We start from the raw sequence: 13,962 nt of genomic DNA on the forward strand, positions 1-13,962 counted from the left end.
AGCCCATGAGGTACATGCTAGACCATGAACCCAGAGCTTCACATTCAGGTGGATGTGGACTTTCTTCTAGCAAACTGCACACACACAGTCAGTGGCTTGCCTCTGTAAGCTACGTGGGGCTTACTTACTCTTCTTTTCTTCTGCGACTGCCACAGTCCACGGCTGTCTGGACACTAAGAGAGACACAAGACAAGGCCTGTCATCATTGTGCAGCCAGGGCTGGGGATCTGGTCTCCGGCACTATGCACACCTAGGTTTGAATCTCACTTCCACCCTTTCCCACTGTGGGGTTGTAGGGCAGCAAGTTGTCCTCGATGGACCTTCTGCCTTCCTTTGCAAACTGTGGGTGATTACTAATATGTGGGCATCTGCCTCTGCACCTGTGGAGCCTGAGGTGACCCTTGTGGGTTGCTCATCATGGTTCCAGGGGAACAGGGACAACCATTATCATTGCCCTTTAAAAACTCGACTGGGGTGGGGCTCTGGCTACTCTTCTAGAGGACTCAGGTTCAAATTCCAGCACCCACATGGGAGCTCACAATCATCTGTAACAACAGTTCCAGGGGATCCAATGTTTTCTTCTTACCTTCAAGAGTACCAGGCCCATTTGTGCTGAATAGACATATATGTAGGCCAAACACTCAGTCATAAAGAAAAACAAAACAAATTTTGAAATACAACTGGCATCGCTGGTATTAATCATATTGTTATTGACAGCATGCCTGGAGCTTGCCTCATATTCTTTGGGAAGCCAACTAATCAAGACACACAGGCAGGATAGCTTCCTGGGGCATTATGGGAAAGTCCTAATCTAATTACCGGTAGCTACACCGGTAGCTATTCTTGAGGGAGAAACACTGTTCAGACACTCTGCCCACACCACCTGCCTCCATTTTATAGATGAATTTGGTACACTCATACATAAGGCCACTGACTTCCAACTCCAGCTTTGTGACGACCACAGGGCATGATGATAGTCAGGGTGCTGCAGCCCCCAAAAGGGGAGCAGACAAGACCAAAAGCCCCTGCATCTAATTTGCTTTAATCTGAGTTCTCGAGCTGGGTCTAGCCACAATGTCTGCTGGGATTTGGGCAAGTCTTAGGAGGTGCACATATTGTTTGTCTCTTTCTCTAAAGATCTGCTGCCTACTGGACACTGTTCTTCACAGGGACAGCTCTAGACAGTCCACCCAGCCTGATGACAGTGCACGCTCATCTAGTCTTGATCCACAAGGGCTACTTGGGAACTCAGCATTTAGAACCACTACCTCCTGGAGGACTCAGCATCTAGAGCCACTACCTCTGGGAGGACTCAGCATCTAGAGCCACTACCTCTGGGAGGATGCAGCATCTGGAACCACTACCTCCTGGAGGACTCTTTTCTATAGAGATGTGACTACATTCTACTGTCAGATTTCACTGCTGTCCCTACTGGTTCACACTGGCTGTGTGATGCTTCTGGACCTGCTCTGTAGGAGCAGGCCCTCTGACTGTGTGAGTCTCATCCACATCCTTCCTGCCTGAGAGGCTCCCCAATGGGCTCAGCTGACTGCAGAAAGAAAAGGAAGAAAAGGCAGAGAGGCCGCATGGCATTCATTCCCTGATTTTCTCTCTGCTGCGGGACACTGTGGCTGGTTGAGTTGCCACAGTCTCCTCTACGTGGCCATCCCCCTCTTTCAGAATTTACACCTTCTCTTGCCCTTTTAACCCAGTGGCAGTTATTGGTATTGGTTCTTGGCCACTCCTGGATGCTTCACCCACTGTGGTTCCCACTACACACACACAGCTTTGTAAACAGCACCTCTGTATGGAGCTGGCTTTCACACTCTAGCAGACTACTCTGCTGGTCCAAGCCCACGATGGTCTCCAGCTGAACAGGAGATCTAGCTTTCCCATGCCTCACGACTGCACCACGTAGCCCACCACTGTGTGTGGGGGGGGGAGAGGTAATGTATCTGAGTCCATCTCACAGGAATCAAAATTGTAGCCACCATTACTGCACCCATTTCCTGCCCCAACCCAAGCCAGTGCTTGTAGCACCTAGACCATGTTCAAGGTAGTCATCCTCTATTAAGGGCAAGTGGAGGCTGGTGGCCAGAAGAGCTGTCCGTGGTGCTGATCTGGTTGGCCGAATTGGTGAGGATCAAACCCCAGCCCTTGACTTGTGTGAGCAGTTCTTTCTGTCATCCTGGTCAGTGTTGTTTTCCAAAGGGAACTTGTGCCAGGAATTTTTAAACAGGCATTGGTGAGGATCAAGGTAATTGATTAAGTGTCTTCAAATGTGTTCCTTTGGGACACCTTTGCCAGACAGCCGTAGTCTAAATGCAAATACAGCCTGGGAAGCAATGCCTGAATTCATCTGCTCTGTGTCAGTGACTGACATGAGCTCACCATCATGGCAGCCCAAAAGAGAGCAGAGACCTTGATATGAGATGAAGGACACAAGCATGCCCCATGTGATAACAAAGCCATCTTTGGCTGGCAGTAAGGTCAGCCTCAAAACTAAGACATGGCTTCATTGCTTAATGTGTGCATCATATGGACACTCACAAGACTCAGTTTTCTTATCTTTGATTTGGTAAGGATAATGATGATAGGAGCCCAGAGACTAAGCATCTAGTGCTCAGCTGTAACAATTGTCCTCCAGAAAGGGCGCATGGTGTCATCATCATCAGTTACCACACTGTTGGAAATAGACAGTGAATTGTGGGAGCTTTCATTCTCTGGGAATCTATTTCATGAGCTAGGTGTTGGATACAACCATGTCTAGAAAGCCAGGCAACCTGCACAGCATCATTTTAACACATGCTACAGGGCACAGAGGCCTGTGCTGTGACTCTAACTGGGCATCAACCTTCTTAGATACGTGGAGAGCTCACTCAAGCTGTTCTTCCAGGTCAGGTCATGTTCAGCACTCGTGGAGGTCAGCTGTGGTGAGAATGCTGTCTTCTCATGCAATGGGGGAATTTCATATTCTGGCCAGAGCCAGGGCTCAACAGTGAGTGGCTGACTCACAATGTATCCTAGAAGACCAGTTTCAGGGGCATCCAGATACATCCCCATCTCATTCACAGCTTGATGTCAGATAGGTTATTAGAACGTGTGTGTTGAAAAGTGCCCTGCTTCCACTGTCCCCAAGGACATGCTCACTCACTCCCAGAGTGCTCATCTCAGCCAGGCCCAGCAGGAACTGACATACTTTTATCTGTGACTCTGAAGTGAAGCATAACCTGTGAACCCCTCCACATTTCACTGCATCCCCAGGCAAGGCAGCAGGTGGAGCAGCTGCAGACTCTGGGGCCAGGAATAGATAGGGTCACCTGTCAGCCAATGTGGTCCTCCCTCCATGACTAATGAGCATGTTCCAAGCCTGGGGAACGAACTGAAAACATTCCCCCCATTAATCTAAGAAGACTGATGCCACAGTCTAACTGACAACGCCAGGCCCTGGTGCAAAGTCTCACGGGCTTAAGCACCGCTGTGTGCTGCCCGGCTTCCTGAGCACATAGCTTCACTTACAGTCTACAAGGTCTGCTCCATTAAGATCTGATTCCATGTGAATTGTGGAATTGTGATTTGGCTCAAAAGCTTCCCACCTGGCAGTTTGGAGAGTTAGGTTTTCTCTCTCCCTTGACTTTTCCTCCTCTTTCTCTTCCTTCCCCATCCCAGTGGTCTGAATCCTAATTAAGAATTCATAAAGAAATGTCCAAGTCCAAGCCTTTGGGCTCCAATCTGAGCCTCCTATTCGAGATAAGCAGGTACAGCATACAGCTTAGAGCTGTTGACGTGGGGACTGGGCTGGCACCGGGGCAGGAACTGGGAACCCTGCTCTGTGCAATGGATACCTATAGTGGTGTAAACCATCTTCTTTTTGTCTTCAATAGTCAGTGATGTCCCTCCTGGGTTGTACTGGTTATTTTATTGTCAACTTGACACAAATTAGAGTCATCTGGAAAGAGAAATCTCAATTGGAAAAAAATACCTCCATCAGAGTAGCCTGTAGGTGAGTCTATAAGGCATTTTCTTGATTAATTTTGGATGTGGGAGGGTCCATCCCAGTGTGAATGGTGCCACCCCTAGACAGATGGTCCTGGATGTCATAAGAAATGAAAAAGCCATGAGGAACCAGAAAGTAAACAGTGTTTCTCCATGTGTGTGCTTCAGTACCTGTCTCCAGGTTCCTACCTTGAGTTCCTGCCCTGGCTTCCTTTGGTGATGGACTGTGATATAGAGCCATGAGCTGAAATGAACCATCTCACCAAGTTTGTTCTGGTCACGGTGGTGGCCAGCAATCGAAACTCTAACCAAGACAGTGGCTAACAGCAGATTTGGAATGAGCCACATCTTAAGGCTGCTTACCACAAGCCTATGTATGGCACAGGCTGCACCATAGAGGCTGCAAAAGGGCAGAAACACTGCAGGAATGGGTTCAGTGCTGGCAGGAATGACAGGGGCAGCATGGGAACAGGCTACCCCACCTTTCTGCCATGATGGACTGTAGCCCCTGAGCCATAAATTAAAATAGGCCCACATTTAAGAAGCCTGATTTGGGAGCTGCATCACAGCAACAAGAAAGTAATGAATACAGGCCTAGACCCGACAAGCTGCTTTTCTAGAACCCCTCACTGGTCTCATCCCATCTGCCTCACTCATGTCCAGCAAGCCAAGCCTCATGCTTCATAGGTAACAAGGACATTGTCTCTTTTCTCTCAGTCCAAACAAACCAACTATGCCTTCAACCCTCAGGCATTTTGGGGTGCCCCAGCAGATACAGCGTGAGACCTCTGGGGACTACAGAGCGCTGCACAGTATAGCCCTACCTCCGACCCAGACATCACTATTTACCTTTCTGTGTCACTATCACTAGACACCACGTCTTCCAAGGCTGCCTGCAGGTCTGCTATGCGCCGAATGGAAGTCTCCAGGTCCACCTGCAGTGTTTGCCTCACAGCTGCGAGCTCCTCCACATATTTCTCCTGTAGACATAAACCACAGAACACATTGTCCTTGAGTGAGGACTCCACCCCACTCCAGAGTTCTGGGGCTGAAGGGACCCCCCTGAGCACAGATTATAGTTCATTAGCAAATGCTTCCCAGGCTCTCGATGCAGATGGAGGAAATGTGAAGCCCTGGGGGCATGTACAACATGTTCTACACAGGAGGGAATAGACTCTAGGGGATCCTTCCGGAATGCCCCAGGCATACAAAGCTGGGTCATCCATGCAGGGCACTGCTTCTCATGTGCATATGAGTCCAGAGCCATGGTTGGATTTATACCACCACCTCTCTGAGAGCTCAGCCATCTTCAATGGATCAGTAAGTAGGCCAGAGGTTCCTGGGAAAGCTGAGCATGAGAGATGGACTTGGTGTAAAAGGTTTGGGGTAGCACAGAGCAGGGCTCTGCCACCTGGGCATCCATCTTCCTGCCCTCACTGGAGTTCCAGGCCATGCCTGGCTATGTGCTGCAATACTGTCACAGTCATGGGCCAACCCTCTGAAACTGTAAGCAAGCCCCCAATCAAGTGAGTTCTTTTATAAGGGTTGCCTTGGCCACAGTGTTTGGAGCAATAGAAAATAACTAAGACACTAGACAAAGTGAGATTCCCTGGTGGGGCCCCCTGTAGAGTGACAAAGTGGGGCATTTGCACGGCACTTTCTGTGGCCAGCACTAGTCAGCTGATCAAAGCCCACCCCCCCACCTGCCCTGCACTGTGTGAGATCCTGGCAGGTGACTCATGATCTTTATTCCACCTCAGAGCTGATTGGCTGAGACCTTTGAGATGGAGGACTCAGCACAGGTGCTAGAACTCCTGCTTAGTGCTCCCCACTCCCTCTGTGGTGCTCAGTCACTGACTCAATTTTGTCCTGACTCTTTGGACAAATCTCTGATGTCCACGGAACATCTATTTCTCAGTTTATTCTTCAGCACCAAACTTGTTGACAGAAGGTGAGTCGGCCCCTGGGGACTTAATGTCTGGAAAGAGAGTTGGCTGCCATGCCTTGGAGTACTCTGTGATGTGTAGAAGGACAGATACTATTATATCTCACAATGCACCAGACTCCCCAAGTTATAGTCTCATTTGCTACACCAGGAATCTCTCTTCTGGAAATTAATTCCACACATGGGGGATGGATCAGGAGGCAAAGTAGGTCCTTGAACATGAGCTTGCCTATTCTTTATCTGCTGTCTATGGGGGATAAGCTCAGAGTCCTGCTTCAACTTGGGAATCTGGGGGAGTCTGCTGACCATAGAGACCAAGACTTTAGTCCCAGCACTGCAGATCCCAGCAAAGGAAGACAAAATAAGGCCCCCACCCCATCAGAACCTAGAGAGAGAAAGTCACAGAGGGAGAAGGGGCCAGTTGGAGGCAGCTGGCTCAGGCTGGGGTCCCTTAGCCCCCCTATGCCTTCCAGGGACAAATGTCCGGCTGGCATGATACTAAAATCTGATCACACTGGGGGCTTGGCTTGACTGTCCCTCAAGAGCACAGCTGTGTTTTGAAGTCTGTATGAGTTCAGGATCCTCAGTCATTAGTGAGGTGCATGGAGAAGCTTAGGGGTGGAGCACAAGTAGGATATAAGCCTGCTTAGGTAGTTAAAAGCATGCATGGCATGAACCCTCACAGGAAACCACCTGATTACCAGACAGATCTATAGCTGTGAATCAGGAAAAGAAACTGACAGAAATGGCTTCCACATGCACAAGTGAATGCTACAAACTCCTCTACTGTCCAGTCATACACCTGTGCATTCAGTGAGCATTTATCGAGCACCTATTGTGTTCCAGCTTCCACGGAGCTAATGCTGTCACAGAACTGGATCCACCTGTGCTGCTGACACCAGGCACATGGCAGGCAGATACGTGTTTAGGGTGGAGAGAGTCCGTGTTATTTCTGACTGTCTGTGACAAAGGACAGGGTGTGATGCATGCGTGGATGCACACACATCGTGTTTACCAAGATAAAGACAACACTGGGCAGCCTGTGCTCCTGGACCAGCATTGCTTGAAGGAATCTGGAGCCCTTTAGACTTCCAGATTGCTGCTTTCCCAGGGGCACTCCAAGCATAGTCACTACGTGGGAAGCAGTTCAGACGATAATTAATGTCGGCAATTAAGATCATCTCTGCTCATGACATTCAATTAGAGACTAATACCAATATACCAATACTGTTGTTTGCTGTTTGTTGCTTTACCTAGAGCACTCTGCTCTCCAGAGACCTCCTCCTGCCTGAGAAGGGAGGGAACTTCCGCCTCAGGCTCCTTGCCCCTGAGGCAGCCTCTCAAGGTTCAGTTAACCTGCATCAGGGTTTGCTTGAAAAGACAGATCTCCCAACACCCTTGAAATCCATCCATCTTGCTGTGTTCTGACAGAGTTAAGACAGACAGAAGCTTCTTGTTCAGTAGGATATGGGTGTTTGAGTGCACAGGTTGATACACATGTAGCTATTGCCAGTGGCTTGCTTAATAAATATAAGCACACATCTATCAACATCTGTGTAATCAGCAATTGGCAAATCTTGCTGACTTCAACTCTGCAGCCCAAGCTGGCCTTAAGCTTTCCATCCTCCTACCTCAGCCTCTCCAGTACCAGGGCTTTATAGGCCTTCACTATCACACCCAGATCCTGTTCCAATATAAAATGCAAATGGCTTTGAATGTCACACCGACAAGAGTATCTCAAAACAGCCCTGAGACATGCTGAAAACACAGAGTCTTCTTATACTCATCACACACGCTTGTGACATACCTGAGCACACAATGGCTACTGCTGAGTTAGTTCATAAAGGAACAAGTTGATCTATGGCTCTTATTCTGACTGGCCATCTGCTGAATGGCTGAAATATCTAGTCTTCTTGCTTAATATTAATAAGATTCCTTAGATGCAAGCAGCGTGGAAACAGAATATAATTGGAGAATGTTACAGTAAATTACTAGCTATGGCCATTCTCCCTGGCATGAGCTATCAAAACACGCTTATGTTTCCTTTTTATGCTTTTCCAGATTCTTTGCAGAGGCTATGAATTTCGTGTATTATGAGAAACTTGGAAAATGGGCCTCATTTCTCTGGTCCACTGCAAGTGAAACCCCCTGTACCTGCTCGAGAGTGAGAAAGAGCCAGCTGTCAGCAGGAAAAAAGACCAGGGAATATGCAGTCACTGCTGCACCAGGTCATTCCCTAACCCATCCAGAAAACTCACTGTTTCATTCTATTTTTATGGTGCAATAATAGACACAGAGAGACTCATCAAAGACCTCATTTTAGTTCATTTTCTGTTGCTATAATAGAGCACCCGAGACTGGATAATTTATATAGAGAAGACGTTTATTTTGGCCCGTGGTTCTGCAAGTCCAAGGGCATGGCACCAGCATGTGCTTAGCTTCTGCCAAAGGCCACATGCACCTGACAGAAAATGGAAAAACAGAAAGACACTGAGATGCCATCAGTGAAAACAAGGTGGTCCCAGGGTCCCTTCTTGACAGACATTCTGGAAGCAATCGCCGTGGTCCCCTGAGAAGAACTCAGGTGTGTGTGGGGTGGGAGACGAGGGTGTGTAAAACATTACCCCCTGCCACACCCATAGACTAGAGTACCTCTGATGGGGGGTGTCCTTCTGGATAGATGTTTCTCTTATTGGTTGATGAATAAAACACCCTTTAGCCAATAGAGGCAGGAAGATAGGCTTAGCTAGGAGACAAGGAGAATGCTGGGGAGAGAGGCCTCCAGAGGAGACACCAATTAGTTGCCAAAGGAGTAACAGGTCCGGGCATTCTCCAGTAAGCCAAGACCACATGAAAATACATAGATTAATAGAAATGGGTTAATAATTAAGACAGAGCTAGCCAATAAGAAACCCTAGCCATCAGCCAACAGTTTAATAATTAATATAGCGTCTGTGTGCTTATTTGGGGCTGAAGTGGCTGCAGGACCAGGCTGCAAAGAAAATTCAAGTTACACATCTCCCAAAGGTCTCACCTCCTTTCAGCACTGTTAACTGGATGCTTTGGAGACCAAATTCCAGTTGTTCTTTGCTGAGAACAATCAGATTCAAACCTTAGCAGATCCCAAAGACACACAGAAAAAGACAGGGAGGCAGGTGTGGTGGCACACGCCTTGGATTCTAGTGCTCAGCAGACAGAGGCAGACAGATCTCTGTAAATTCTAGGCTAGCCTGGTCTGCATAGAGATCTCCAGGACAGCCAGGGATACATAGAGAAACCCTGTCTCAACAACAACAACACCAAAAAGAAAGCAGAAGAGAGGTACACATAGAGATATGATTACAGGGCTAGTAAAAACCTAACTGTTCCTCCTCACCCTGGGATCAACCAAGGGCCAATGTTTCTTCTCTTCACTGCCCAGCTGGGTCCCTCAGCCCCCACTGGCCTATGCTTCTTTTATCAGCAGCAACTAGAATACCAGACCTTATCACGCCTTAAGTGATGGCAATCTGCCCAGAACTGCCCCCTGAGTCCTCAAAGAACACAGTGAGACATATGGTGTCTGTTAGGTTTTCTGTGTGAATTGTCACTCTTGTGTCAAAGGCTTCAGCCTTGGCTGGTGAAGATGTTGAGCCTTAGATGGTAGAGATGTTTTGAGAAGCGCTAGAAACTTTAGAAGACAGGCTAGCTGGAGGAAGTTGGTTGCTGGGCATGTGTCCCCAGGCACAATCTTTTGCCCTGTCCATTTCCCGTCTCTCTTTCCGATTCCTGATTGCCATGAGGTAAGAAACCTTGCTCTGTGATGAACTCTTTCCACCATGACACTCTGCCGACCCCAGGGCTCATCCTGGACACTCCACAGGGTCTAACAGCAATAAGAACAGATTTAAATCCAAGGCTGAATATGCTGTAAACAGCAGAGGGCTTCCTCGGACAGCCTAAAATTCAGGTCCCTGGAGAGAACAGATGTAGTTTAGGACTGGGGAAAATACCCAAAAAGATTTTCCTTTTCTTTGTGCTGGTTAGTTTTTTGTTTGTTTGTTTGTTTTGTTTTTGTTTTTTGTTTTTTTGTCAACTTGACAAAAAAACTTGGTCACCTGGGGAAGAGGATCCCTCGGTTGAAGAATTTCCTCCATCAGACTGGCATGTGAGGGGGCATTTTCCTGATAAAGGATTTATGTGAGAGGGCTCCACCCAATGTGGACAGTACCACCCCTGGATAAGTAGTTGCTGGTTGTAGCAGGCTGAGCAAGCCATGGGGACCAAGCCAGTCAACAGCACCCTTCCATGGTTTCTGCCTTGAGTTCCTGCCCTGACTTCCCTCAGGGATGGACTGTGACTTGACTATGTAAATAGTCAAGAAACTCTTTCTTCCCTCTTTTGGTCATGACATTCATCACAGCAGGAGAAAACAAAACGGGGACAAAGTTGGTACCAAGATTGTGAAGTATTGCAGTGACAGATGTGGCCGGAGGCTTCTGGGGAGGATTGTAGAGTCATTTGGAACTTTAACCATCGGGTGCCCATAGCTTAATGAACTGTTGTGTGGGAACTCAGAGATAAGAGTGTCAAGAGGCATGAAGACAGGCTCATGAAGATTAACAGAGAAGTAAAGACTCCATCATGACTGTCCAAGTGGTGTTTTCAATTAAGGATCCATAGTTTCTGGTCATCCAGGGCTGAAGGTTCAGCTGTGACTAAAAATGGACCAGCACCACTGAAGTGAAAGCTTTACTTGACTCGGGTAATTGATGCTGGTCAGCTGGGCCAAAGAAATCAGAAGTGATTAAGAAGTGACCAACATCACTGAGGCAAAATCTTCTGGGAGGTGTTTACTCAGAGATGGTGGTCCAGGGGGAGAGGGGCACCAAAACTGTATCTCAAGCTGGCAGCTGAACTCAGTAATATGTAGGAATCTTCCATGTGTGGTAATGATTTTGGAAACATTGAAGCTTCAAGGTTGAAGGGGTCGGGAAAGAAGCTGAGACTTGGCAGTGTGGCAGGGTCAGAGTCCTTGAAGAGACTATTAGAGGTCATTGATGAAGATGCAGCCTCAGTTGGAATGGAAACTCCAGGATATTCGAGATGCCAGGCTGTGGTACAACCATCCAGGACAGAGGCAAGTATGGAGCAGAGCTGACCTGAGCCCATGAAATTAGCTGTGTGTTCTGTGGACGGCATGGCTGGAGAGGCAGGGTTACCGAAGAAGCCCAGGATATCATGAGTGAGTGCAAAATGCTAGACACAGAGTTATTTAAATTGTTGAAGTTTGGTTTTGCTTTGATCTGCCCATAGCTGTGCCCTGTTTGTTTGTTTTTTCTCCCCTTCTTAGAATAAGGAAGTATGCAAGTTGTTTTATTTTTCCTTTTTTAAAAAAAATTTCCTGGAGCCTACAATTAAGAGATTTTAAATTTTTAAAGAGATCTTGGGCTTTAAAAGTTTATGGATTTTTTAAAGACCATGGGACTTTAAAAGTTATAGTATATTTTATATTATGTTATCAACAGGAGATCTTGGAGACAAAAAGAAAGCAAAGATTATGGTTTGGTAATGGTGTATTTGTGTGTCAAGTTGAGAAGGGGTCACTGTACTGGTTAGTTTCTGTTAACTTGACACAAACTAGCATTGCCTGGAGGAACCTCAACTTAAGAATTGCCTCAATCAGACTAGCCCAAAGGCAAGTCTGTGGGGGCATTTTCTTGGCTATAAGTGATGTAAGAGGGCCTAGCCTAATGTGAACAGTGCCAACCCTAAGCAGGTGGTTGTGAGTTGTATAAAAAAAGCAGGTTAGGCCAGGTATGGAGAGCAAACCTGATAGCCACATTTCTTCATGGCCTCGGCATCAATTCATGCCTTGAGGTTTTGTCCTTACTTCCTTTGGTGATGGGCCACCATTGGGATGCACAAGGCAAAGAAATCATCTCCTCCCCAAGCTGCTTTGGTCACAGTATCTATCACAGCAGCAGAAAACAGACTAGAGTGGATCAGGGTGGACCAGGATGCAATGTTTCTATTTAACAAAAATCCATATATGATGAAGTCCATCTTTAATCTAAAAACAGTGTTAACAATGGTGGGGGGAAAAGAACCTGAGGACTTTAGTGTCATAATCAATTCATATCAATTTATTACAAGTTTTAGTTTCCTACATAAAATTGATGAGCTTTTCAGTAGCTTTTAAAGAGAATAATTAAGATAGAAACCATGAATAACAATAAACGATCTGTCTTTTCCCCCACAGTTGTTTGTCACAGTGATGGGAAGTCTGAATGACAAGAGCTAGGGAATAGCTCCATCTGTAAAGCACTTGCAGAGCCGAGCCTGATGTCTTCCCCCAATCCCCAGAAACCATGTAAGAACCCGGTTCTGATTATGAGCACTGGTAATCCCTGTACTGCTAGGGGAAGAAGGGAGGTGGAGACAGGAGAAGTCCAGGAAGTTTGCAAGTTTGCAAAACAAAGTTAAAGGCTGGGACCGACACCCCAAGTTGTCCTGACTTTCCACACACATGCAAAGCCTGTGCACCCACAAACTCACACATACAGACACAGGAAGTCCCTACTGATGGCATTCAACATATGATGCTTTGGCTAGGTGGCGATGAAAACCAACGCACAACCAGCACAAACCGTGCTCTGAGTTTCGAACCTGCATCTTTTCCTGTGCTAGCCTTCCTCACAGTGCAGGACAGCGCTGGCCACAGCTTCTAGTTAGTTTTATAGTCAGGAAGGAAACTGGTGGGTGGAATGAGACCCAGACTGTACACATCATCAGCCTTGGCTCTGGACCATGTGAAGCCAGCCTCTCGTGGGAACATGGCAGTGGATACCTGTTTTTCACTTTCACTTCCTGGTGACAATGGCAGTTCTTACTCTTTGACAAAAGTTTCTTGCAAGGAAAAAAAACTGAAGGAATATGAAGTGGCACCAACCCCACACATCTCAACAGCACAGTTCTTTCTGGTGAGAATGTGGGAGCACAAAGGCCACAGGTGCCACACAGGCGGGGCAACCTCATCTTCCAGAAATGAGTCGAGAAATACATCACCTTTTGCGTGAAGGTGGAAGGGTTTTGGTGCTCACAATGAGGAAGTCTGATGAGTCAGAGAAATAGAAACCGCCCCTTGTCATTCAGTTCCCCGGAATCTAATACAGGGGGACTGAATAAGTGAAATGAACAGGGCAATCAGTTTCCCTCATGGCGGGAAAGTTGAAGCCAGAAGTTGAGGCCAGTTTAGTCCAGATATTACTTTCCCATGGTCAAAGCCCTTTGCAGATGTGGCAAGGCTCCCCAGATGGGATAACTAGTCAAACTGACTCTGAATGCCATTATAAGGTTTCCTGGAGAAAGTAGGTAAAAGAGTCTATAGGGGACAATTGTCACCACATTGGGGGACACCAAGGATAGGGTGATACAGGCCAGAACTAAGAATGGCTAATGGGCCTTGAAGCTAGAGAAGCAGGACACTGGGAAGGCAAGGCTGAGACAAGGATAAAGAAAAAGCCCGGGCATGAGCCCTTCCAGGAGAGGTGAGGCTCCAACAGTGTCCCTTGTTGGAAAGCTGACTTTGGGAATAAGAAGACCCTTAAGAAGGTCTGCAATCAAAAGATGTGACAGTTTCCAGGAGTGCCCAAGGTGGAGCCTCCTTCTCCTCCCCACTCCTACTGCCCCCCCCCCGTTGCTTCCTGCTAGGCAACAGCTGAGCTGAGAAAGATAGGAAGCCGTCTGATGGCAACAGGACAGCTGAGTGTTCCATGATCAGAGCACCCTGGCTTCATTATTTAAAATGCAAGTTAGGCTTCCAGCTTATAAATACCCACCACACCATCTGCCCAGACCTTTCATCTGTAAATTTTGAGGGAAAGCTTGTTAAGATTTCCAAAATTACGGCTTTCCGGTGCTGCACAACCCAGTGAAAAATTACAAATCTGTATTGTGTATCGGTTATTTATTGCTGTGTAACAAATTACTTCAGCACCCAAATGCTTGAGAGCAGTAAATATTTATTATCTCATGTGGTT

At 47.2% G+C, this 13,962-nt stretch overlaps 1 protein-coding gene across 1 annotated transcript in view; it reads right to left on the reverse strand.

Moving 5' to 3' along the window:
- The window catches only part of Myo18b (myosin XVIIIB), a 180,529-nt gene that overhangs the window by 29,451 nt on the left and 137,116 nt on the right, over positions 1-13,962 (reverse strand). Inside the window, exons 39-40 of the mRNA XM_035444166.1 lie at positions 4,846-4,976; positions 129-173 (exon numbers count right to left, since the gene is read on the reverse strand). Of these exons, the coding sequence (XP_035300057.1) occupies positions 129-173; positions 4,846-4,976 (176 nt within the window). The remainder of the gene's footprint in view (positions 1-128; positions 174-4,845; positions 4,977-13,962) is intronic.

The sequence above is a fragment of the Cricetulus griseus genome, chromosome 4, assembly GCF_003668045.3.
Source record: "Cricetulus griseus strain 17A/GY chromosome 4, alternate assembly CriGri-PICRH-1.0, whole genome shotgun sequence".
Classification (NCBI taxonomy): domain Eukaryota; kingdom Metazoa; phylum Chordata; class Mammalia; order Rodentia; family Cricetidae; genus Cricetulus; species Cricetulus griseus.